The following is a 26,855-nucleotide window of genomic DNA, read 5'->3' as shown; positions in this document are numbered from 1 at the left end:
CCAACTAACGAGCTTCGTAATCCTGCACACACCGCAAACGAGAACGCGGGGCTGCGACGTGCCGCTCGCCAGCAGCAGCAGCCCGTTCCTGTGGCTCGCGCCCGGCGCTCCCGCACCACGCAGTACCTTCAGGCTCTTGGGCTGCTGCCGCACCTCCATGACGTGCTTACGCCTCAGCTCCCGCTCCCGGCGCTTGTTGTACTCCAGCTGGTTGGTGAGCTCGGTCTGGTGCTGGAGCCGGATCAGCTCACAGCGCATCTTCTGGATGGTGCTGAGATGGCGGAACTCCAGCTCCTGCATGGACTCGTGCTGACGCAGCAGCATGGCGTGCTCCAGGTCCTTCTGGGTCTGCCTTTTGTTTAACTCCTACAGGGTGACAGAGGGGGGTTACCGGACTCTTTCTATTTTCTTGGATTCACGTTCACAATGAGACATTACTTTGCTCACCAGGGCGTTTCTCCCTTTCCGATGCACGTGAGGACAGAGCGCAGAGCCCCTGCACCTCATCAGGTGGAGGAAACCCCGCCACCAGTCATTTTCCTTCCTGATTTCACTTCTCTTTTCTAGGTGGATTACTGCAAAAAGTACCCAGCCGTTATTTTACTAAAAAAAATTCCTATTTGCTAACTAACTCCTCAGTGAGATTGAAGTTGCATTGCAGGTTCTCTGCGAGGTACCCTTGGCACACACAGTTCAGGTCTCATCTCTGCCTGTTCTCTCACCTCCCGGACCAGGTCCTGCTCCAGGTTGTGGCGGCCCAGGAGCATCCGTCTCTTGAAGCGGCGACACTCCAGCTCCAGGTACTGCCGCTGGCGCCTCAGCAAGTTGGCTTCCTCCTCTGCCTGGAAATGCTGGATGTTCTCCTTCTGCTTGGAGAGCCACTCCTGCTTCTCCTTCTTTGGAGTGCTCTGGTTTTCATTCAGCTCCTGATAAGAGTAAGGTAATTAATTGTGGAATAGTCACACTGAGCTCCCTGGCCTTGAACAATTGGGTGCCTAATAAACTACACTTCAGACAAAGCCATTTCACATGGTTTTCTCATGTTAGGAACCATGTGAGCTTCTGTAAAATGCATCATATCACATAACAAAGGGAATACCTGGAGACTATATATGGCTTAAGGCACGTTTCATAAAAGAATCTGCTTGCTCAAGCTGCACACTAGAGATGCTCATACAGTGACCAGGTTTGTTGCAACACACTTCAGCTTAAGTAAGAAGCATAATTCCTGGATATCAGCAGGTTTTGCTGAATTGTGATCTACTGCCTATCAAGAAAAAGATTCTGCGTTATAAGCTCGAGCTACTACGTCTTCTGATAGATCTTTCTTGGCTCTGCTGTTCTTTGGCCTTTTTCTCCCAGGAAATGTCTATGTTTGGGAATACTCCCCTTTGGAAAAAGCTCCAAAGCTGCATCACACAAGCTGATGGTTGAGCGCTAAATGGTTCTTTCAAAATAATTATTTATAGTGCTGACACTTTCATCCACTCCAGAAAAAGAACCAGGAAGTTTGATTCCACCACTTCTCTGCCTTTCACAAAGGTCATGATTTTCACTACGATAAACTGATTACTGAACTATTAGCCTGCTTTCTCCGTTAAAATTAGTAGTGTTTTTGCAGGTATTTTCCTTTAAAAATAATCTATCGGTCGCCTTCAGCACTGTGTTGTTTTTTGTCATTTCTGAACACTCACTGCTCTTGCAGGGTATCACACTGTGCTATCGGTTCACCTTTCTCATTACAGATGAGTTACCTCTTTCAGCTGCTCCTTACGGAGTTTGTATTCTCTCTTCTGAGACTCCAGGAAACTGTTCAGTTCTTTTTTCTGTTGGGCCTGAATATGCTGTTGAAACTTCTTTTCTTCGTTGGCCATCACTTTAGCCTACAGCAAATTCAGAAGCAGATCAGTTTCCGAGGCCTGATCAATTATAGCTCATGTTCCATTTTAACCCCGAGACCTGGAACTCATGACACAGCGACCACAATACTCACCACGACTCTGAAAAAGCACGAGTCTCAGGAGCCTGCCCTCAAACTCTTCTCATTCCACCCCCCAATGCATCAGCAGGAGTCCTTTTTCAGTGCTTCATTCTCTCAATCCTATTGTTCAGCTATTCTTACCTAACACAGTCAACACCTCATGACCAACTATATCCTTAGCCCTCCACCAAGAGCTCTAAGATGAACAAATAATCAATCATAATCTCCATAGGCGGCACCGCTTAATTATCAATTATTTAAAGCATAAAAATCCCCATATCCATAAGCAACTAGACGGTGAGCCTTTAAGCATAGCTGGCACGTTTCTCTGCAGGCTCATCTGCCTCCACAACACTGGACGGCAGTCAGTAACTGACAGCACATACAAGGCAAAAGAAAGGAAAACCCTCACAGCATTTTTCCTGGGGTCAGTACACTAGCATTTAGTACAACGCACTGCGATGAAGGACATACCTTTCCTCTAGTTACATAAACCCCTTAGTGTAAGGAGGTGATGTATTAGCCTTTCTCTAATTAGCAATTTGCTTGGCTCCTGAAAACAGACATGTAAGAGACTACAATGTCATCTGTTCATCCGTGAGGTGAAGTGGACAATTCAATGCAATTAACAAATACAGACTGGTCTGCTAAACTGTAATCTCCTACCTCTTTTTCCATGGCTGCTTGGTGCTTTTTAATTAGCTTTTCCATTTCTGCAGCAAAATTGTTACGCTGAGTTTCAAGATCTTTGTCCAACCTGAGGCGATGCTCGTCCATCTCTGCCTTCAGTTTATTCTCTAATGCCATCAGCTGCTTCTGGTGTTGCCGTCTCATACGTTTATAACCAGACATCTGCTCTCGGAGTTCAGAGTCTTGTTCATGTTCCTGCATTTGCCTTGTCACCTAGGAAGATAACCACATCGGGCCAAAGGAATTTAATGCTTCTTCATCTGATTTTCAGCAGTCTTCTGACCACAAAAGAAAACTATTCAGTAAAGAGATGTGGTATGGGATTTTTTTTTTTTTTTTTTTGTAAAGAAGACCACAGGTCCCAGTGGCAGCAGAGCAGACTAAAAACTGAATTCTGCAGCAGAAGATAAGCTCATATGGGCTCCAGCAGGAAAAGCATACAAATGTTATAAAGCTAGTACCAGATGTCTCTTTAGCCCACTGTAATATGAGCATGCACACGTACATACACACAGAAATATACGCAATATATATAAGAAACTAAAAGCCAGTTTACTATTACAAACTGCTTCCTGCATTCTGCTAAGCCTATCAGCTTTGTAAATATCCACTGTACACAAATCACACTTGCCCAGGTACTGCACTGAAGTTTTTAACAACCCGCATTCTCCTATTTTAGCGATAACGTCCCAGTCAATGAATATAGCTTATACTCTGATGAAATCCTAAAAGCTCTCAGCAGTTTCTCAGGGCCATGTTCAAGGCATCCCTTCCTGCACCATCCAAACACGGACCGGGACGTACCAGCGACGCTGTGCGTATAGTAGCAAAGTGCTCTCGATTGCGATAATGAGACTTGTGGCGGGATACTTGGGGAGGAGACTGGGGTTCTGACGCCCTCGTCCGAGGATCCGATTCCTCTCTGTAGTTTTCTTCCTCCTTACCAGCAAATATTAACACGACAGAACAAGGAGAATTGCGGTTACTAAGGATTTTCACTTTGCTCTGGTTCAAAAGGCATTGAAAGGAAAAGAAAGCAGACCCCCATTTTGCATTCATTAGGCTGGACAGAGGAACGTACTGCAATGGGAGCTGTGATCGAGGGTCTTCAATTTGGAGATTTTGTTGTGCAATTTTATTACTGGGAGGAAAATTACTAATTACTGCTGTAAACGAGAAAAATAAATGGAAAACAGAAAACTGAGTAAAACAGTTTACTCCGAGAAAACATAAAAGCTATCAAGTAGATTATATCAAGTCAGAGAGACAAAAACAACATCTCTGCAACCCTGAAAGGCAGAGGATGATTTTCATTACGCCCACTACAGAAACACCTCAAAGCAAATTTTAAAATTTGTCATGGTGTATTCCACATTCTTCCTTTGTCATTCATCACGGCGCGATTAGGAGTTAGATATGATATACTAATTAACTCCCCAAGGAAATACCTGCGTCTTTGTTGCATATCTGGGTAAAGAACAAAACATTCCAACCACACCTATCATTAGCCAGGGAAACGTTACTGGGCTGAGAAAATGTACGCTAACCCGTGTGCAGGGAGAGCAGCACGGATCCGAGCGACACGCCGCACTTCATCCTTCCTCACACAGAGCCAAGGCAGCCAAAGCGACCTCACAGCTTGCCATAGCCACAGTGCTGCACTGCCTTTTTTGTGCATCTTTGCTCATTAACCAAATAACTCTAATCACGTGCTGGGAAGCTGGGTGCTTCAGGAACAGATTTCAAGCAGCACTGTGGTCTTGGATTTTAGAATTCAGTAACTAGGAGGGGAAACCCTTGCGTCTTTTTGTCCCCAGCAGCAGTACTCTGCAAGGTAAGAGCATTCACTAAATAATCCTGTTCACAACTGCCATTGCAAGTCCTCATGATGAAACCAACCATTTTGAAAATGATTCGACTAGTAAAATAATTATTAGTAAAATAATCAAAAGAAATAAATGATTTTTATAGCAACTTTCCAAAGTTTCCAATGCAACTTGATGTACTTGCGACACAACATTAGGAGCTGCAAATAATGATTTAGCATAGGAAGTACTCAATTACTTTTTAATCACTGAACCACCCAGACACAGTCCCTTTTTATATTCTCAAATTTATCCAGCCAAAGTTCCCATGCTTACCGGCTTCAAGTGAATGACAGAACTATTTGACATCACCGTGTGGTCCCCCTCCATCATATCCAGCTCGCTCTTATCATCCGAGGCATCTGGAAGACTGTTAACACTACTGCTTTGGCTACTGGCACTGATAGACATACTAGGAATGGACTGATTACTTCCGACACTGTTCACTGTTCCTGTCCTGCCAACACCATGGTCTTGCTCCTAGCAGAAAGAAATTATTAAAAAAAATTAATATATATATATATATATCTCATCAAGAAAACCCAAATCCCTCACAGCTCTATCAGTGGCCATTACCAGATTGTATGTTCATTCTATTCCTTTATATAGGCATCTACCTGCCATGTCACGGCAGCTCCCACCCTCCAGGCACTGTCATGAAGCATTTCTCTTGTGGGATGCTGAGGAGAGAAAGAATCACCCTTGTCAAGATTAACTGGCTGATGTCAGATTCTTTTCAACTGCAGGCCTGTTAACAAGGCGAACTCCATCACGAATCAGCCCCAGCGTGTCACCAGAAGCTGTTCTGACACCTGCATCATCTCAGCAAGCATTCAGCTGGGGACCCTGCCCGTCACATAGTTCCCTTCTGCAGACGACAGAACTGGACTCTGCAATTCAGAGTCTGAGTTTCCACGTGGCGACTGCAGCACGCCACCCAAAGAAAGACAAAAAATGAATTCCCGTGCATTTTTTTTTTTCCAAGTACAAATTTCTCTGTCTTAAGGGTCAGAAGAACGTTCCCTAGGTGTACACAAAAGATTAGCAAAAGCCTTGTGCACACAGCCAAAACAAGGGAAGGTTTGCACAACTGGACGTTAGCTGTTCACGCATGGGCAAACAGCACAGCATCTTGCCAGCACCAGGCATCTTCTGCTTGTCCTTGTGTGTGCCCTGAGAGAGGCTTCACTCCAAGCACAGACAGGCAGGCAGGGTTTATAGCCAGGTGTGTAAACAGCCTCCATTCGTTTCAGCAACATCTGAGTTACGGTTATTTACGTGACAGCATCTCTCCTTCGTGCAGCGATGACATCCAAATTTTCTCTCACCTCTTCCTCCTCCTGTGTTTCAACTGCAGGGCCATTATGCGCCTCCTGGAAGAGGAGCTTCTTCATTTTACGGTACTGCAGGTTGTCCAGTTCTCTCACTGCATCCTTTGTTCTCTGAATCAAGTCTATTAACACTGTTTCAGGCCGCTCCCGAAGAACAAACATGTGCTGCAGAACACACAAATAGGTGAGCGACCTCCCCGTGCTCAGAGGATGCAACCATTATGAACTCCAGTTGGGTTTGTGAGTTCTCTTTTCTGCACAGGAGGAGAATACCCTCCCAGCTTGCACCGGCACTATATTTAGACTTCGTGGTCCAGACAGATTTCAGAACGACTGTTTTCTGATGGCAGACAACCACCAAAAATAGCAATGTGAAAAAAACCAAACAGCAAGCAAGCAAGAAGGTATATCACACGCTGTGAAAACAAGCTCAGTTTAAAATTAGACTTCTTTAGGTGTTGGTGTATTTCAAGACATTATCTCCAAACACATTATCCTCAGTGGAGGACAAACAGCAAATAATGTAAAAACACTAAATGTCTGAGATAGTTAATATCTTTAACCACATGGTCAATAACATATCAGCTAGCTCTCAGTGTAAAACCCCGTTCCTTGCTTAGTAAAGCCAGATAATCAAATATTCAGCACGCAGCTGTGAGTCATAAAATAGGCTGCGAACCTACATGCATTTCACTGCAAAGGTAGCTACATTTTGCCAACAGGTAAAACAGTTCTCCTCTATGTATGTCAGATGCAGCTTTTCCAGTCTCCAGATGAGACGTGCCGTGCGAGCACGAGTCATTATTAACACCACCACTAGTTTCATTTTGTTCCTTTGGAGGACTGTATCGCCATTTGCAACGCGTCACATTTCCTACCTGTCCCTCTAAAGTGGCATGCAGCTGTTTCAGGCTGTAGATGTGGAAGGAATACATTCACAAACGTTTAATTTCCATCAATGTTCTCTTTAATTGCAGCGTGCTGCTCAAAATAAAACCAATCTGCAGAACTCTGAAATGGCAGGACTATACTCCCACACCAAACCTTTCCTGGGTAATTGCACTTTTCTTTCAGAATTCACCATTTTTAAAGAGGTAGAAGTCCTCAGAACCATTTAAGTTAAAAAAAAGCAAAAAGGTGACGATAAAACCTTCAAAAATAGCATCCATTTCCAGTCAACGCAACATTTTGAACCATGGCTGCTTAGCAGAAACATGGCTGGGGTAAAAAAAACACCAAAATAATGTTATGAGCACTGTGAGGAGAACAACAAGTTAGCAAAATTTGGAATGCCACCTGATGCCACTTAAGGAAATCCATCAAAGTCACACTTAGAAGGAAGCAGCTGGAACACCAAAGTTCCATGTGAGCTGCATTCACTTCAGGAACTCCTCAGCTTTTTGCAACTATCCATCTCATCAACTGTTTCTAGACAAGAGCAAGGAAACAGGAGGAAAAGTGAAGAAAGAAAAGCAAAGAAATAAAGCAGGAGAAAATCTGCAGGTGTCAAGGGAAAGCATGGGGAAGAAAACCTTTCCTATGCCCCCTCGCTCCGGGGTAACCATTAGAACAGCAGATTTCTACGTGTAAAGCACACAGATGATGGGAGAGGATAAAAAGCCTTGAGACATATATATAGCATGGAATAAAGAGGGGTGTAAAGAAAGGTATTTGTTAACTAATGCGTGCCAGCTCTGTCAGGATTAATTATAATCACTGGAAGGATAGACCGAGCTTAAGAAACTGACACCCCCGACAAGCTGATGGTCATCCAGTGCCACTTGCTGGAGCGTTCTTTTATGCCCAGAACAGGGCTGGCACAGAGAATCACCTGGGGAACTGCCCCAGATGCTGCAAAGGGACAGGAAAGCTGGAACACCTCGTGGCTCAAAGGGAGTGGGGATAACTGGCAGAGCATTGTAAACGTAACCTACTACTGCAGGTGGGACAGAAGAATGTCACAGGGCACGGCCCCTTGCTAATATCATGTGGAAAATAAAGGACGAGCAAGCCCACCTTGAGAAGCTCCTCTGATGTAGGCCTGTCTTGAGGAATCTTCTGGAGGCAAGAATCTACAAAGTTTCGGAAATAGTCAGACCTGCAGCAAGGAAAGGGGAAAACGTCCACCTGAGTGAAGTGCCCAGCATCGAGACATTGACATCTGGGTGCTGTTAGCAGTGGGAAGGAATCACACAGACCCATCGCTCCATAGAGCAGCCTCTGACACCCCCAGCGGCACCCCCAGCTACCAGCAGGACATCCCTGTAACCTCAGCTGCCACAGAATGCTTTGGCTTAAGAATGTCAAAACATGGGGCAACTCAAGAGCTACGGAAGCGCTGCGCACAAACAGACACCCACTTATTTCCGTGTGAGCAGCACCCCTGTCAAATTCCACACTGCATCAACTCTTCGAAGCCTATCACAGCCCCTGCCCTGTACAGATTTTCTTTCTTTCTTTCCTCCCCCACCCGACTCCCCGCCATGTAATGTAGGCTTCTGCTACCTCCGTTTTTCAGTAAATTCAATTCTCGCTCTTTTTTTTTTTGGTCAGAAAAATGCATACAATGAGCTGAATGTTTTGTCAAGCACCAGGGTGTGAAATAGCCTCACCAGAAAATCTCTGAAGGAGAAAAAGAATTCTAAAAAAATACGGTACAACGTATTACGTTAGAGGCCTGGGACCACAGCTCAGAAAAACATAATTAGGAAGTTTTTAACCCTTCAGATAAGCTAACTGTGTTTGCTGTTTCGACACTGAGTCGCTGAGGCTGGGAGGCACAAAACGTTGCTGCTGTGATTCACTCTTCTGAAGTTTGTGCAGCGGGCATCTGCCACATACGAGCAGCGTCTTCATCTCGCAGAGCAAAACTTCAGCAAAACAAGATTTAGGAACCGAGTGTGGTTTGTGATTAAAAAAAAACAAAAACAAAACACAGAAAACCACATTTTTGGCCAGCCTCTGAGCTTCAGAAGTTTACTGGCCCATGAACTGAATTTATTACAGGATCCTACGTTCTTCCAGCAGCTCGTCCTGTTTCTACTGCGTTCTACAGTCTAAAATGCATATTTAGTAATTGGTCAATTTTGTATACAGGGTGTACAGTGAACCTAATGAGAACCTTCCGGCTCACATCTTCCCCATAGGAACCCAGCCATTTCAGGAGCTCAGCATGACAAAGCACTCCATTTACAGCACTTCCCTACAACATTCCTCCCTCAGTAATACTCACCATTCATTAGACTGTAGTGTAGGGGATTCATTCTGCGCTATGTGATATAAGGCACTCATTGCGTTCATGTTAAACAAAGGAGGCTTCCTTTCCGCTGTACAAAAAAAGAAAATTATTTTTATGTAGGGAGATAGCTGCACGTTTCTTTCGCTCCTTTACATTTTCTAGTTTACATCCCCTCAACAAGAAAACCACGTTGGCAGAATCACCGCTGCCTGAGCAGCAGCCCAACCCTGCAATCAGACAGATATGTTGGCGCGTGTCCTGGGCCATTGGTCTCTCCACTGCAGAAGATGAAAGCGCTTTGAAGATCAGATGCCTTGTCCTCTCAAGTTTCTAAATTACGTGATTTATCATAGTTGAGTTCTCTGACTCATTTTAATGTTCTAAAATAGGAGTAAGTTAACAGTGAGATCTATACTCAGCGCTTAGCCATTAACATTCTTGGTTTGGTGTCACCCACTCGGTTTTATTATCTAAAACCCAAAACACTCCAGCTGCTAAAAAAGCTAACAAAATCTTCATTCCATCGGAACATCACAGTAGTAGTGATGAAGAAAATCTGGTTGCAGCAGCCATCAGATCACACTGAACTGACTAAGCACCGGGCAGGAAGTCAGTAGCAGGCTAACTCCTTATACTATTTTGAGAGTTGCATTCTCTTTGGCTCTTCTCTCTTTCAAGCTTGTGTTACTCTTATAGACTGACACAGCATGAAAGCTTAATGAGGAAGGAGATGATCTCACTGTAACAACAAAATTGAAGCTTCATCAGAATGTTTATAGGGTAAACCTATAAAGCTCAGCCTCACTATAAACATTCCAGAGAAGCTGCTCAGGCCATGAGGACATTCCTACCCCAGTGAAAACGCAACAGAAAACTTTCCTTCCTGAAAAAATAAAAAAAAAAAGAAAAGAAAGAAAGAAAAAAAAGGGGAGGGACTTTTTTTTATTTTATTATTCTGCGTTTTGAGCCAAATAGTAGCAGTAACCTATGTAGCAGAGATCCCAGTTAACTCATCGCTGTCAGAGAACAGACTAGGCCCTCCAGCCTCCTGACAAATGGTAAATTGAGGAGTTAGGGCTCAGATGGAGCAGCTCACCCCCCCCAAGCTGCTAGATAACCACTTGTCTCTACTCAGGATCAAACTCATTATCCATTTAACCACTTTACCTGACTGCTCTCCCTATCTTTTTTTTTTCTTTCCCTCTTAAAATGAGTATAAATCTTCAGGAAACAGTGAAACTGAGCCCTCGGTGAGGACAACCTCTAAGACTAAGCAATAACTTGAGAAGATTATTAGATGCCTCATTTTCCTGCCTCCTTTCCACGCTTATTTCAAAGCAGCACAAGTGAGACAACCACACCAACCCAGCCTGCAACACTCTGCAGCCCTGACCTAGCCTCACCTCCACCAAGCCAGGAGCCGTACACAGAGCCTACTACAGAGCTTCATACTGCAAAAATGCAGCGTGCAGTACGGCACCCGGGGGTGTGGTGGCCATGAGCTAAGTGCATTCCTGGAGCACTGCATCCAGCCAAATCTCCTCGGTCCACTAGGAGCAGCGTTCTGTCATGACAGTCACACCCCTTGAACTCGCTTTATATTGGCAACCAAAAAAAAAAAAAAAAAAAATCTCTGCTCTGAAGAAAGAATCTATTTCATGACCTGGAAGAAAATGAAGTTGACAGTTGGGAATGTCAGGCAGCATTTTTAGCTAAACTGTGCAGTTCACATGGATTAGTGTGTTCCTGAGAGCTCCTGCTGCCCAGCCAGGCTGCTCCTCCGTTGAGGTCTTTGGAGTATGAGCAACGCGATGTGACAGGGCTGCGAGGACAGCCCCTGGGAGCGGAGCAGGAGTCAGCCCCACATCCCAGCACTCCCAGCTCAGTGCTCCCAGGGAGTGGATCCTACAGGCTAAGAAGTACTGAGCGCTGCGCCGTGCTGCACCGAGGGTACTTCTCTTCCGAGAGAATATCCTGCATTAAATTTAAATAGAATCCCATGCTAACGCAGTCCTTTTAAATTGGTGTTCCATTTTTAAGTAAAAGGTATTTCCTAGCCAAATCTATACACAAGTGACAAAATGCATGGAATATAGCTTTGAATCTGTTTGCATATCCCAAATTTCCTATTATTGTAGTACTCATTAATACATCCTAAAATTTCATGGCAATAACATCAATTTACACCTCTAATTCTGATTTCACGCTGATACTCTCAGTGGTCCATTTCTAAACCTGTTCAGCAAGCAGACTGTTTTTCAGTTCAGAAGCGATCAGCCTTTCCCACAGAACGTGAACACCTTTAGTGATACAGCCTAGCTATTTTCTTTGTCTAGCTCTTTTTCTCTGGGTAATGGAAACACCGTCTCAATTCATATCAAATTGGAGAGTTGGTCTTGAATTCTGCAGAGCATATTTGGTTCTTTTCTCTAAAATTCAAGCCCCAAGAACACCCAGACAGGGAAACAAGCATAGGTCTTCCGCACTGTAATTCAGCTGAGTAAGTTCTAGGTATTAAATAACTCCATTTTATAATTTTTTTCTAAGAAAGTAACTTACCTAACTCAATACAGGTAATTCCAAGAGACCAAACATCTACTTTGCCATCATACTGCCCTTCATCCATGGCTAAAATCACTTCTGGGGCCATCCTAAAATAGGAAATCAGCGCTCATAAAATTCTGTGCAATAGAACACGTTATCATCAGCAGCATTTCAATGAAGCAGAATGTTTCACCAATTTCAACCACAACACCAAATCATTCCCCAAGATATCAGGCATGAACATGGGACACTGGGAACAAGGACCAGTTGGTATGTGGATGGAGCTTAGAATGCCACTCAGCTGGGCACCCACACTAGTGCAAGCCTCTAGGGAGGCTGCACGGTGTGTTTTGCCCAGCTCTCCATCTATGAGCATCACCACCATCTTGCCCTCCCACATTTCCAACAGTTTAGCTGGCTGGCCAACTCTTGGTGAAATAATTATAGCATGCAGTTGTGTAAACACCACAGATTCGGTGTAAGAGATCAAAAGCATACAAGGGATCTGCAAAGGGTTTTGTTCAATGAACCTGGCCTTTCCTATGAAAGAAAAAACACTTCAGTTATTCCAACAGCCAGATGCGGTAAGAACGTATGAATTGTTAAAGCCACTGGGGGAATGATTAAAATACATTACAGATGATTAAATCCCACCCCCACCACTTAAAGTCAGGGTAAGGAGAACAAGGAGAACAACAAAATATTTTTATTACTTTTTGTGCACTACAAATACAAGGAATCCCAATTTCTCCAAGTCAGAACCTAATTACCGTAGGATCTCTTTTGCAGAGTACACTATATCACTGTCACAGCTAGAGGATTACAAAACTAGCTCCAATAAAGTCCCAATATATTAAATACGCAGTAAACGATCCGTTCATTTCACAATGCCAGAACTGCTTAAAACACTTGGCTTACCAATATGGCGTCCCCACAAATGAGTTGGCAGGAGATGCTATGGAAGCAGATCCAAAGTCAGCAAGTTTCACCTGTCCTGGCTCTGTCAGCAGGATGTTTCCTGCCTTGATATCTCTGGTTAGAGAGAATACAAATGTCAGTATTATTCCTCTCCAAAACAGAAAATCTTCTAGAGGACAGACCACAAAACACAACAGGAATTCACACGTTCCATCTGCAAAATACCCAAATTACTTCCAAAGACAAAATCTTTAATCTTTGGGCTAATAGCTTAAAATCATGCTTGATCTTTGAATCTAGCTTGTCTCAAAAATCAACTTAAAATTTCAGCTACATCTAATGGCACACCTAGATAAGCTTCGTACACAATCACTGCAAAAAGCAAATCTCTGCTTACAAATATTAAATTTGGGATGAATAGAATACAATCACTGAGGTAAATTATCCATAAGTCTATGAGACAGCAGAAGTATAACCACTTACCTATGGATCATATTGTGAGAATGCAAGTATGCTAATCCCTGGAGAGCACCATGGGTAATTGCTGCTATTTCCACTTCTTGCAATGGCTTTTTATGAACTTCAGGAAAGAATTTATTTGAAATTCAATATTAAAGAAAGCAATGTAGTTTGCAGCATGCAAGTGAGTACTGTTAATAACGTAAACACAGAGAAAATACTAAAACTTAATTTTACTAGGAACAGATAGAGAAGCAAACGTGCACTTTAAAAGTAGTTCCCAGCATAAAATCAATTCTGTAATCAGATGCAATCTTCCACTCTAAAACAGCAGCTATATTCCAACAAGAGACTGCCTTGCAACTGCCACACTCCTATCTGTTCTGTGACTACCCTCCCAAATATCAATTTGGAACTCAACATTCAGTTTTCCATCAATGAAAGTTCTAGGATTTGGGATCTAGCTTATAGCAATTCACACATGAATAAATAAACTGGAGCAACACAGATGACTCCCAGACAGCTCAGCTTTTGGTCCTGAACTGTTTCTGGCAAGGCAAGGAGATGAACAACTCACTGGACATTCACACTTCTTCAAAGAAACTTCACTTCAAGAAGCTTGATAGAAAAGAGACCATTTAACAAAAGATCTGATTTTCAATCAAACAAGCATGTGTGACATACCTTCTAGTAAGTCTGATGCTGATCCTAAACAATATTCCATAACAAGCTGTATGGAAAGAAATCAAAATGGTTGTTAGAAAATCTCTGTTAGAGATGGAAATAATTACTGGTGCATGCAATGCAGCCTGCAGTGTCAGTCTGCCCTGTGTCCATAAAGGAAGAGGAGGAGGAGGTATGGGACTTCAACCTCAACCTGACATCTTATGAAAACAGAATGCCCTTTAACAAACTCGACATGTTTAGATGCATAGCTTTTACACAAGGAAAACAAGGAGGAAGAGAAATATTCTAGAATATATTGTATCCACTAGAAGCAGCAAATTACTGTTCCTGCAAAACAAACCTATAATAAACAACAATGAGATGGCATTTAGAGTGACCAGCAAAAATCCTAGCACAGATTGTTATGCTAAACTTAGCTGGAAACCAACAGTGCTCAGCTATAACAATGCAAGTATTACTTATAACATAAGCCCATCTGAGCACTGACCCCTCGCACAAGGGCAGCTCTCACTGGAATTAGCACAGCCTCCTTGTGTAAGACACCAAGCACCAACACTTCTAAGGAAAGCAAGAGCATTTCCACAGTCAGTTATGTATTGTATTACATACCTTATTTTATATTCACGTACCCAATATGAATGTTAAATTGCACTTAAGCTCATCAGAGTACTAAGGGGCTACTTAGGGATTTACTTACAATTTTGTTCCCGTTAAATTTGAAGAAAAAAAAGAAAGAAGGTAAAACCTTGTCCCGCAGATTTACTGAAGCTGATATAGGAACACTACTCGTAATTTAAATTATTACTTCAACTATTTGATTTATTTAGCATATCATGCTAAAAAGAACTTATCAATGAAAGGTGCTAAATCACATTTAGTTTGACAAGGTGCTTCCTCTGCATAACCAAGTGCAGCTATCCCTACACGCACATTTTTATGCAAACAGTCTCATATAAAGTAAATTTAGCTTGGGGGTTTGGACTTTTGTCTGTTTAAATCAAATGCCTGAGACTGGTTAGGAGACGACAGCCAGAAATAAAGCCAGTTTGTTGGTTTTGTCATTTAAACATATGCCACTAACAACAACAAAGCATCAGAAATAAGCAATAGACAACAGAAGAATTCAGTTAAATAGTAGAAATGCTAACAATTCCCAACATACCTTGTTTACAATTATCAGTAGGGATTCTACTCCAATAAAATACAACTGAACACTTACTTCTGGAGCACATTAAGACAACCTGCAAAGTACTGAGCTGTTAACATTCAGTGGCATACCAAGGGCTTTGTTTAGTCATCTGCAAGTACCTAATAATTAAAGTTGCCATCTTCCGGACAGTACAACTACATTTTCACTTTTCTTTAAAGCTTCCTTTTTATTTTAAATACTCAGTCCACCAAGCTAGGCACATTAGAGTAACAGCACAACCACCTTACTCTGCAAGTTAAAGGGAAAACTTCCCTAAATCTTGCTTTTTTAAAAATCCGTTTAGTTTTGTTGAGCATCCGTAATGTCTTTGTCAGTACTTATCTGAGTCCGTGCAACGTAAACGTTCAGGTGCCTCCTGAGAGTCAGCTGGAGAAAGCTTACAGCACCCTTAACCAAGGCAAGAGAAGCACAGAGTGCAGCAGATGCTTACCCATGCCGTATGCTCCCGCAAATAGCAGCCTTTGTATTCTATACTGTTAGGGTGTTTTATTCTTTGGAGGAACTTGACTTCCTTAATAATATCCTGCCATTTCTGTAGGAAAAAGGAACAGAAAGACTTTATGAATCTGTTGGCTGATTTTTTTTTTGTTGTTAGTATGTCATTTATTTACTTTAAAAGGCAGAAATCAACATGAAGTTTCAAGTCAAAACAGTTTCCACCAACATCATGCTGTTCACTGTGTCACTCCCCAACCGACCCACAAAACAAGTTGATCGATTAAACCTTATGAGAAGGATCTCTCATCAGTGTAATGTTTTATATCCGTAGGTACACGTACGATGCACTGGAAAACACTTGAGATCTGAGGAAGTACTCAAAAAGAAGCAGTTCTCTTAAGATACACCATTTCTGTTGTCCAATCAAATGCACATCTCAGCCTGAAAGAGATGTGGGCAAGCGTCCTTATGCAGTGTCAGCCATCTCTTCTTTAAGTCTTGCAGACATTAAGACCTATCCCTGCTGGTAACTACACCACGCTGGAAGATGTTTAGCAGCTACAAATGAACATTCTTGATAGCACTTCTCCACTACTGGTTACAGGGAACAACTTAACATGAGGCACCTACTAGGCAAGGGAATCCAGATTTATGATAAGAGGAACACTGACAGTGCAATGGGAAAACACAAAAGAGGCCAAAAGGTCACTTTCTAATGTGTGCCTAGACACTTTCACTGCTCCCCTAGAGAAAATCAGCGAGTCCTGCAGTTTGCTGCACACCCACCTGACATTGGGCAAGAAAGGCAACAGCTGGGAAGTGCAATGGCACAACCAGAACTACCAGGAACGATGCTCAGTAACAAATGCAGTAGCTGGAACCATTTAAGTATGGAGATGTCAACATGATGGTGTTGACACTGAAACAGTTTTCAAGAAAGAGTATCAGTTCTGAAGTTAATGAGAGGCAGAGAGCTCATCCAGCACCAGAAGGTTCCACCCTGAGAAGCTCCTTGGCCCAGCAATGCTCCTCGGGCTGCGTGGGGGTGGGAGTCCTCGATGGATGGAGGGTCCACGCGTGCAAAGGTTTTGGAAAACGTACAAATCCCAAAACTTCCTCAATAAAAAGGAGGCACAAATGAAAGCAGGGACACGGCAGCCATACTGGAGGCAACTCACTGACTAAGCATCTCTCAGCACCAGAAGTTTTATGAGAACAACATCTGTGTAGCTCTGCTGATATAATGCTGTCACCTTTGACGTACTGAGCCATGGAAGCCAAAGCAAGGAAGCACCTCTCTAAGCTTCTCCTATGCTGGACGAGAGGCAATATATTGCTCAAGACTTATTCATGATCTCCTGAGTTAAAAAAGCTCTGAGACCACACTAAGAGCGCAGTACCACATAATCCAAAGATCTAAAACTTATTTTAAAAATAACATATGTTCTTATTTTAAAGAGTGATTTATCCCACCAATTATAAAATCTTACTATGGAAACAAAGTAAATATAAGTGACATCAGAACACCCTTAGTTCCCTTTACATAGGCAACATCATAACTCTAGCAAACTTCCGAAGAAAACAAATAAATATAGAAGTGAATTTCAAGCATTTTAATCCTTGTCTTGTTACTTTCTTCAAAATAAAGAAACATACGCATTGAAGACAAACAGCAGTTATTTCTGAAGCATGCACAGTTTGTTTCATTCATGTGAACAGAGTATTTATAGCTCACAGTAATTAAAACAGCAGGACAAGTAGTAAGTACAAATTATTCTTTCATCAGTACACAGTTAAACAAGTCACCGCAGTGACAAAATAGAAGCACGCGCAGCACATTTAACTATGAAGTTAGAATTTAGGATTGCTGGAGAGACATCGGCACCTCTACCTCCTACACACACACAGAAACAGAAAGGAAGGGGAGCTGCAGTGCCTGGCAGTGCAGGTGATCAATACACAAAAGGCAGTTTTAGCGGTGAGCGAAACTCATCCGAGTGAGGCTGCCTCTAAGACTGGGATATAGAGAATGCAGGGAGGAAACCCCCGATGCCTCGAACAATATGTTCACAATAAATGTATCTGCTGAAAAAAATCACGCCACGATTTGATAGATGTCATTACCAGAAGTAATACCACATCAGCTGCTCGCGTCCTGTTGGGCTTTTCAAGAATCTGTATTGGCACTTACACATTTCAAGTATAAAATCAATTATCTCTGCCAAGCGTCTTAGGAAAAAAACACACATCTGGGCTGGCCAAGAAAACATTGAACATTTCAACCTCAGAGGCCTACTTTTCCAGATCACTCTGGAAGGACTCCTGTAACCCCCAGCTCTGACAGTTTTCCCTCATTGTGCTGCTGTTCAGATTGTCACACTCGCCCATTCACTGCTTTTGTTTCAGCTCCCCCTCATTTCAGGGAAGGATGCACTGTGCCTCACTACTTGGTGTAAGGCAAGATTCTCTCTGAATCCTTCACTGCTGCGTCCATTGCTACCATTCCTAGTAAGCCTCTGTCCAGCAAAATGGTTCCTTTAAAAGGAATTTAGAATTGAACGTTTAATGGTAAAAAGACAAAATCTTTTTAAAGCTTGAATACATACATACTATTTTTATTTTATATGTATATTTTGGGTAGGTTTTTTGCTTATTCCTACACATTTATGTGGCCCCATAAATTGCACTTTGTGGCTGAAGAATCCTGCTGATCTTTTCCAGGAGCAGGTAAGACAGATAAACACTGAGAACAATAAACAGATTTGTATATACTGCATCCTCATTCACCTTCAGTTACAGGAGAGATCTCTCTTGCCACAGCCCAGGCTAATTACAGCCATCCCACAGAATAAACATTTGCAGTGGTCACAACTTAACACATCAGATATTCTCCATACCTCATTGGACTGCTTCCCGCTGTATGACATCTTCTTGATGGCCACCACTTCGTTGGTGCGCACATCACGTGCCTGCAACATGAAAACGCGATGCATCAGCTCCTTCAGATCACCATTTCCCATCAGGTGCAAAGCAAACACACTCACACGCAAGGACTTAACTCAGGAAGAAGAACTGAGAAACCTTTCTCCATTAGCTAGTGGCTGCAGAAAGTGAAAACTGAAGCATCTTCCAAGAAACCTGAGATAAGGAGCAACGATTCTCTGCGCTCAGCAAGTCTCTGCAGGAGCTGAATGCCATCACTCCTAAACTACAAATCACAGCTTATAACAGCAGCTCTGATTTCCTCTAAACCATCTTCTCTCCTATCCTTGGTACGCTCCAGACAAAACAGAAGCAAGGCCCAGCCCCCTTACTCCATCCCAAACGTAAGAAGAGATGTCACAGGACGTGCAGGAGATCCACGCTCCAGCGGCGGCCGCTTTCTTCCCAGTGCTCCCCAGATCAGCTATTGTGTCTCAAGGGAAGAGATTGTACAGAGACAGCAGCACGCAGCCATCCATCTCTGGGTGCTAGCTCAGACTTTCATTTGCTCAGTCCAGTAACATTGTTTATATTGCAAAATAAGCCTGCGTGGTTTTTCACACTTCAAAGGCAGACGTCCTGATTTCAGACAGTAACATTTCAAGATAAGACAAGTTTTGTTTAAACTGGCACACAGCGGTGGCCCGTGCACCTTACAGACAGCACCTTACAGACAGCACCTTACAGACAGCACCTTACAGACAGCACCTTACAGACAGCACCTTACAGACAGCACCTTACAGACAGCACGCCTGCACCCAGAGGGATGAGGGTCAAGCAAGGCCCCACCCACCTCTGCTAAGGATGTCAGTGGCACAGGGGTGGGGGGTCTCTCAGAGCAGCATAGTTAATTGGGATACGAAGCCAAATGATACAAATCAAAATAATGCACATGGCTGCAGTCACCGATGACTGCTGGAAACGCTGATTTTTAGTGTATTTCTACTATCAGAACCTATCAGAACATGGATTTATGAAATGTCAGCACTCTGCCTTTTGTAAAAGTGGTTTTCAGTCCTATTTTAATTCTGTCATTCATTAAAGAGATTCCCAGAGTTCCCTGCAAGTCCTTCTTTCAACCAGATGTAAGCTGGAACCATCACTCTCTCTAGTTTCCCTTCTGTTTAAGAGGACACTCCCTGCTGTCTTGATGATATTACAACACCTGTAAGTGCTCATTTTTGTTGGTTTAGGGTTTTTTTTTTTAATCAGGGGTCTGTTTTTGGTTTTTTGAGACATATATATATATGTATGTATATATATAACCTCTAGATCTTTGTCTCTAATTAGAAACAATCTCTGGAACATGCAAGTCAGTGAAGAGCTGCAATAAAGCAAGGAGCAAAATAGTACAGCAGAGCAGAAGGAGCGGTGCTAACAAAAGGGAGTGGGTTATTCTTCAGCTCCATCTGCAGCATTCCAGTGCAGTAGGTTTCCTGTGTCAAAGGAAAGCTATTATTACATTGCAGAACACGGAGTAGGGGAAGGATAATACAAAATGATTCAGAGGTGTCAGACCTGCAGTTTCTAAGAAACTAAACCATGAGGTAAACCAGCAAAATTTTGATTATAAGGGGGGGTATGAAACTTTTTTGCCATTGCAGGATGTCTCGTGACAGAAAGAAAGAAGAAAGATGAGTGGATCAGATGCCTTGGGTAACTGCAGCAGCGACACAAGCAAGGCACGAGCAAAGAAAGGTGGAGGTACGTCCACCTCTGGACACATTTGGTCAGATGCTTTGAAGCTGTTATTAACTACAATCCGATATCACATTGATTAGAGAAAGTTTAATAGCGTAAATTAGCAGAATCAAAACCTTGCTAAAGAAATTTGATCTTGTTTTCTCTCTAGCTGTACAGAAGAACAAAGGACACAAAACATACACTTTCCTACGTTAGTTCTTGATGCATATTTCACTAATTTCTCCCCTCCTGCTGCCCACTAAATCATCTAGTCCAACCATCAACTTCACATTTGGGGTTTCTGCTTGAGATGCAAAATGTCAGAACAGGAAACAGTTTCAGATTCAAGATCTTAGAAAGTTCTTAGATCTACTATCAGTAAAAAGATATATACACAATGCAAAAGACATAGGCCAAAGCTTTACTTTGTGGCATAATGAATTGATAGTCTAAAATGGTGGTTAAAAAAAGAGAGAAAGACGGGTCTATATGTTAATGACCTCTTCCCTCCTACCTCCTCGCAGTAATGGGCAATCACCTCCACCCCAACCTCTGCCACAGAGTGCTGCAGATGCCACGGTGGCAGCATCTTGCTGATGCCTGGGAATGCCATTAGCTTGCAGGTTATCTCCAGCTGAGTGCTGGTTGTGCACACTGGTGTAGCTCACACATTCCTTTATAACGTACAGTATTCCTGAAAAACTTCAGTAATATTTCCACTTACAGGAAGACAGATTCTCCGTTCTCTCCTTTTATGTCCACGCTTCAAGCCAAGTGAGCAAGGGACAGGAAGCACTGGCCACAGGTGAGTGCTGCTTTATCAGAAAGCACTTCCTCCTCTAGGTCTGTTCCCAGACAGTGGCAGCTCATAGTTTTAAGCAGGGAACAAAATTAAGAAGCTTTTCCTAATTAGTTCATCTGTGCTGCATTAAATTTGCGCTGGAAAGTTCCCAACATGGTCTGCTGCAATTATTAACAATGAATAGGCATCTCATAAAATCCTGACACAAATGGCTTTCTGAAGGAAAATTGGCAGGTTTGGCCACACCTCCTATAATTCTGAATGTGAAAAGGTTTTTTTTTTAAGGAAAATGTTTTTTTTCATGAAGGTCTCACAGTACGCACCTCGGTTAACATGGAGCAACCTGCAGACGAGGCTGCCCTGCAGTATCTGAGCTACAGAGCAGCCTGGGAGAAGCTGCTGCCCATAGGCTCCCATCAATAAGCTTTACACAGCTGAAGAGTGGGACTCTCACCTGCAGCAGGGAAGGATGTGACAGGCCAAGTGATAACAAAAGTCCCAGCATCCAGGTGCCAAACACAAAGAATGGCTGTAAGGCAGCCTGTGGGGTACACACCAAGGGAGAGGGAAGTCCTCTCAAGGGAGAGGAGATGATAAGGAGACAATCAGACCAGCAGAACTGCGTTGTCAATCAGAATTGATGGGGTCGAAATACATGTTTTAATCTGCAGGAAAGTCCCTACTTGCAATGTAACAGTGCACCTGAAAGCACTGGGCAAGGGCCACATCTTCAGCTTTTCCTTTCAGCTTGTATGCAAACACCTTACAGACACTGTCAGTCTGTGAACAGCCTGAAACTGCACAGATACACAGGAAAACGCCTCTGCCCCAAACACGACACAAACATCACTCAAACATTCACAGCAGTCACTGCTAAAATCCACAAGGCACAAGGTACTTACAAAATAAACTGCTCCAAAGCTTCCATGGCCAATCTCTCGGAGATCTGTGAAGAGCTTTTCTGGATCTTCTTTGAAGAAGAGCTCTGCGATTTCGGGGTCCTTCAGGCTGCCCGCTCGGCTGGTTGATGGCATCCTGCTGGGCAGTGAGCCGACCGACTATCTGGGTTTAAAGTGCTGCCTCAACCCTTGGTTCATCTGTATGAATGGAGCCTCTTCAGCATGGATTACTGCAAGAAAAAGATTGCAATCCTTCACTGATTATCCTCTGCTCAAAGAGCCTCAAACAAAGCAGCAGAAGAGCAGCTTCCACTTCTTCCCGAGCACGCAGCCCCGATACATGAAGCAGTGCAACCCATCCACTGGGATGGCAAAGCCCCACTGAGACAGCAGTCGAGCATTTCAACAGAACACAATTCCAAACCAAAGCACAGAACGAGACGCATTCCTCGCCCCAGCATCTGCTCCATCACCTGCAGGGAGGCCAGCAGCGTGGCTCTGCCCCACACTGGTACCAGCTTGTCACCAGCGAGCCCCATTACAACGAATGCCTCTCCCTGGAGAGCCACACATGCCACGTCTCAAACCACTGGCTGGACTTTGCAAAACAGAGCACAGAGCCACGTGCTCACACACCATTAGGAATGCATGGAACCTTTTCTGTTTACACTGCGCATTTGCTTTCATTTACTGAAGATGTGCCTTGGAATCTATCCGCAATACAAGTGTACTTTCAGGTTGTGTCAAAATCCTCCCGTTTCTTAACACCAGGTGAAGCCACGCACACATCACAAGCAGAACGCATGGGGGTTTGTCCTATGGGAAAAGCACGAGTATTGGGATTTCCTCTTAGTTCCCAACAAATTGTGTTCAATGAAAACAGTCCTCTGTCACCAGCAAACAGCCCACCATGCCGCTCACTGCCTTCGTAAAACCCTCACCTGGTCAAGACTTGCATTTTTTTGATTCTCATTTTATATCTCAAGTTTGCCTTCTAGGTTTTACATCTTTCTAATGGAAAAAAAAAAAAAAAGACAATAAATCTGATCTCACCAATCCATCAGGTCTCTCCCCGCCCATTTTTCCTCCTTTTCTGGACACTACAAACTCCACCTTTCTCCAAGCCCAAGCCCATCAACAACTCACTGAACAGAGCAGTTCCAACAAGGATGGAAACAGCCACGTTCCCGAATATTGGTGCTCCGTGTGCCACTCTTCTCCAAGCAGCTGCAGCGTGTGGCCCTGCCGCAGCCTGCCTGCTCCTTGCTAGTTCCTACAACTGCCAACACTGCTGCAAGGAGAGCACGATGGTGCGAGAGACAGCCGAGACATACCTCGTGGTGAAGCCCGCGAGATTCCCCTGTTTTCCCACTGAAGACATGCGTGGGAGAGAGAAGGCAGAGCAGGGAGCTGAAACCCAGCATTCTTCTAGCTTTCATCCAAGCAGTCAGGATGCAAGAAGATTTATAGCGTAACCCAAAGCTCTCCTTCATGATAGCCCAATCCCAGGGGCTAAGGGAAAACCAGGATGAGATCCCAGGGGTGGACCAAGCACAACATCCGCGCGTGAAACGCTCAGCTCTGGCGGATTGTGCTTGTGAGCGAGCACACGTGCACTCGGTATCAGTGCAGAGCGTGCAGAGCCTCCCGAGCAGCACACACGGCACATCTGAGTGCCAGCAGAGCGGGGCTGGGGCACGGCACCGGGGCTGCACTGCCCACACCTTCCTTACATCGCACGGTAACGAACGCGGCGTGGGAAGGGAAATAACGAGCTCCAAGTGAGCCCCTACCTGAAGCCTGCTACATTTATGAAGGCTGGAAGAAAAGTTTTTATTTGTTGTTATTTTTCTTTCTTTCTTTCAAATACGCCAACAATATTCCACTTGGTTCCAGCTCTAACAAGCCCGTAACACTGAAAGACAACTGTTTCACATTTACAGCCCTGAAAGAAACAATAGACAAAAAGCATCAGTCAGAAAAGGGAGAGAATGGAGCAGGGGGGAAGGGAGCTGATAACCAGAGCACACTCAGTATTATTGAAGGAATGCTTCTTGGACCGACGGTAATGATGTCATGTTCCATCTTTTAAGAAGCATCAGATTCTCACAAAAAGGACATTGTTGTTCAAAAGCAACTGCTGCAATCCCAGCATGCCCTTTTGCCTACATCTGTTAGTCGGAGGGGGCTAGGCTCGGATAAACCTGCTAATATGGCCCCAAGTCACATGGCCCCGCGGCAGCGCGTGCGGGGACGCGGGCAGGGGACACGCGGCACAGCTGGGACCGCCGCTCCCACCCCGCTGCTGTGCTCCTCCCGGCCTGGATGGAGAGCACGTCCCCAAAATGCCACCTCCAGGCAGCGCCGCTCGGAGCACAGCACGAGAATAAAAACGGGCAGTGTTCAAAACTTGAGCAGAATAGCAGCTCCAGCGGCTGTGCCCCTCCTCTGCGACAACGACACCGGAACGCTTTGGGGAAATGGAATTCGGAGAAGCGGCGTGCACTGTGATTATCACATTGTTCTGGATGTACTGACGATACAGATGAGTCTTAAGGAAAAAAAAAAAAACCAAAACCTGCAACTAAAGCGCACCAAAAATTAAATTACAGACCAGCAAGCAGCTGTTTTTCTAAATTACGGTCAAGCTGCAATGAGATGTTTTACATTCTTCCACCCAGCAGGCTCCCTGCTACAGGTTTTGGAGCGACCCTGTTAGGCACAATGGGACTGAACATCTCCCATCGGATGGCTCAGGGCGGGTGGCCTCGTGGGGCCATGGGATGGGGACATGACGGTGCCATGCCCTGTGACGGGGCCATCACACTTCTTAGCTGCTCAACTCAGCTAAAACAAATTCCATTGGTTTTCCCCATCATCACTCGTGCTAAACAAAAACATTGTGTTGCATACAACACGACAATTGGTGCTCAGATCAATTCTACAATGCAATGGGATGCTGTAGGAGCTGATAAAGACTTAAACCAAGGAATGACCAAAGCACAAAACCAGACCAACTCTATCCTCGCAAACTCATTTACCGAGTGACTGTCATTACCAGTGTAAATGGCACTGATTACAGGCCAAAATGTTTTTATCAAATTACTTTCATCTGAACAACTGTCAATTAGCAGAAACTGCATGCACGCATCCACAAAACTCTGTGCATAGTGAAGACGTTGCACTCCCTGTAATTACGGCAGCATTCAGTGTGCACGGGCACACCTCGAACCACGGCCACGGGGAAGCTGGGAGGTGAGGAAGGGGTAGGACCTGTTCTCTGGAGCTCCCTGCCCGTGTCATCCCGTGCCCAGCCCCGTGACTAAGATCCCCTGGGATCCCAGAGGAGCGCAAGCAAAGCCCTGCGTGGCCAAGTGCCACGGCTCGGTCTGTATTTAAGCCTTACGCTTTGGAGACTTCTCTTCCCAAGATGTAGGGAAGAGAATGCACTTGGTCTGCCCTGCAGATGAGCAGCAAGCTACTCACGGAGACCTCCACTCATCTGCTGCGTTCCTTCTCAGCCTTGCACCCAAATCCAAGTGATGAGAACGATGATGAACAGAGCCCATCACACCATGCGAGGCACGAGCGCACCAAAGCCTTTGTAGCTCCTTAGTTCAGAAGTTGGTGGAAACCAAAACGTGACAATTAGCATACAAGCTAGGTTATTAGCATTAAAAAGCAGCACGTGCTGTCCATACAAATGAAGTTTCAGAGAGTCAACATATTCAACATCCCTCAGCTCCTGGAAGCGGGGATATCACAAGAGAGCTAAACATCTACCTCAGGAGCACGAGATGGAAGCCACACGCAGATGTACGCGCCATGAAGCTGCCCACCCATTGCCCCTCCTTGCATTCCACTGGGTACAAGAAGGCAAGCTACAAGGACTCTTATAATGGCTAACAAGGCCAACAGGAATGCTGCCCTCCATTTTGGAATTATAATTTGCCGGAATTATTATTTGCCGTTTGAAATGTAAATCTTGCTTCACGTTGTAGTCATCTGCCAAATGATATGCTTAATGCAGTAAAACCTAGAAAAAAAATTTATCTCCAGTATCAAACGTAGGCACACTAGATATTTCTCCCTGCTAAAATGTACATCACACTTGAGGTCTACGCAGGAGGCCGCGGCCCTGTCATCTTCAGGGCTGTGTTCTCCAGCACTGAAGACAACACAGTGAATATCCAACACAGGCAAGCACCGGGCCCTGGACATTCTTCTTACCCAACCCAGAGCCGGAGGATGGGGAGAACAAATGACAACCACAAAACACAAACCACCATCACCACCATTTGGAAACTGGTATTTCGATATATACATATATACACTCTAAGCACTGAATGCAGGGCAAAGAGATGCTAAATTTTAGAGTAATTGCCCCTGCTTGCATCCTTTCTCCTTGCATCAAATAGATGGGAACTAGTGTCATCATGCAACTGTAGAAAGAGGGAAAAGGGATTTTCTCCCACTTGCAAATGGGTCAGGCTCAGGGAGTGTATGAGGCTGAGATTAAATTATCCTCTCAACACACTATTAAAATTTTCCTGAGCAGCTTCCAGCTGACACCAAAAATTTCCACCACCACCAGAAATATGGCGAATTGGAACTACTGAAAGAAATGACTCCAAAATATTTTTTATTCTACTTACAATCATGCCCAAAGCAAGAGTCAGATGGTAAGACTGCCTGAAACACCGACTTAACAGATTCTGTTTGTTTTCAGTACAGTGGTGAAGGCTTGACCTACAAGCCCGGTACTTTATATTTTTTAATGTAACAGACAAATCACTCCTCTTTTTCTATCAACAGATGCAAAATAGAAACCTGTAAGATTAAAAAAGGCAATGTGGTGAATGGCATATTCGTGTCTGAGGAAAAAAAAATTACCCCTTACACTGCAGTGGACATTCCTTAAAATGTCTCTCAGCATCAGCTCTGGTCCACCTGGTATCCAAAGCGTCACATTCTCGGTGACTCTCACCATGGGAAGCCCAGCACATCTCCCAGCCCACAGAACGGGCTGTGATTTTGGTCCCTGGATCCATGTGAAACCACACACCGCAGACTACTTGCGCGCTTGGGTAAGCCTCTCCCACCAAGCTAACTACATACTTCTAGTTCT

The 26,855-nt window shown here is 44.1% G+C and overlaps 1 protein-coding gene across 1 annotated transcript in view; it reads right to left on the bottom strand.

Annotated features, from left to right (window-relative positions):
- The window catches only part of TAOK1 (TAO kinase 1), a 59,858-nt gene that overhangs the window by 14,084 nt on the left and 18,919 nt on the right, over positions 1-26,855 (bottom strand). Inside the window, exons 2-17 of the mRNA XM_021415625.1 lie at positions 21,731-21,957; positions 18,259-18,330; positions 15,354-15,455; positions 13,711-13,756; positions 13,051-13,147; positions 12,568-12,681; positions 11,665-11,756; positions 9,100-9,193; positions 7,884-7,965; positions 5,865-6,032; positions 4,813-5,016; positions 3,476-3,610; positions 2,648-2,884; positions 1,755-1,883; positions 723-926; positions 127-366 (exon numbers count right to left, since the gene is read on the bottom strand). Coding sequence (XP_021271300.1) covers positions 127-366; positions 723-926; positions 1,755-1,883; positions 2,648-2,884; positions 3,476-3,610; positions 4,813-5,016; positions 5,865-6,032; positions 7,884-7,965; positions 9,100-9,193; positions 11,665-11,756; positions 12,568-12,681; positions 13,051-13,147; positions 13,711-13,756; positions 15,354-15,455; positions 18,259-18,330; positions 21,731-21,862 — 2,148 coding nt within the window. The 5' untranslated portion in view covers positions 21,863-21,957. The remainder of the gene's footprint in view (positions 1-126; positions 367-722; positions 927-1,754; positions 1,884-2,647; positions 2,885-3,475; positions 3,611-4,812; positions 5,017-5,864; positions 6,033-7,883; positions 7,966-9,099; positions 9,194-11,664; positions 11,757-12,567; positions 12,682-13,050; positions 13,148-13,710; positions 13,757-15,353; positions 15,456-18,258; positions 18,331-21,730; positions 21,958-26,855) is intronic.

The sequence above is a fragment of the Numida meleagris genome, chromosome 18, assembly GCF_002078875.1.
Source record: "Numida meleagris isolate 19003 breed g44 Domestic line chromosome 18, NumMel1.0, whole genome shotgun sequence".
In the NCBI taxonomy this organism is placed as follows: domain Eukaryota; kingdom Metazoa; phylum Chordata; class Aves; order Galliformes; family Numididae; genus Numida; species Numida meleagris.
Note: the sequence above shows the minus strand (reverse complement) of the source record. Positions and strands in the feature narration are given on the sequence as shown.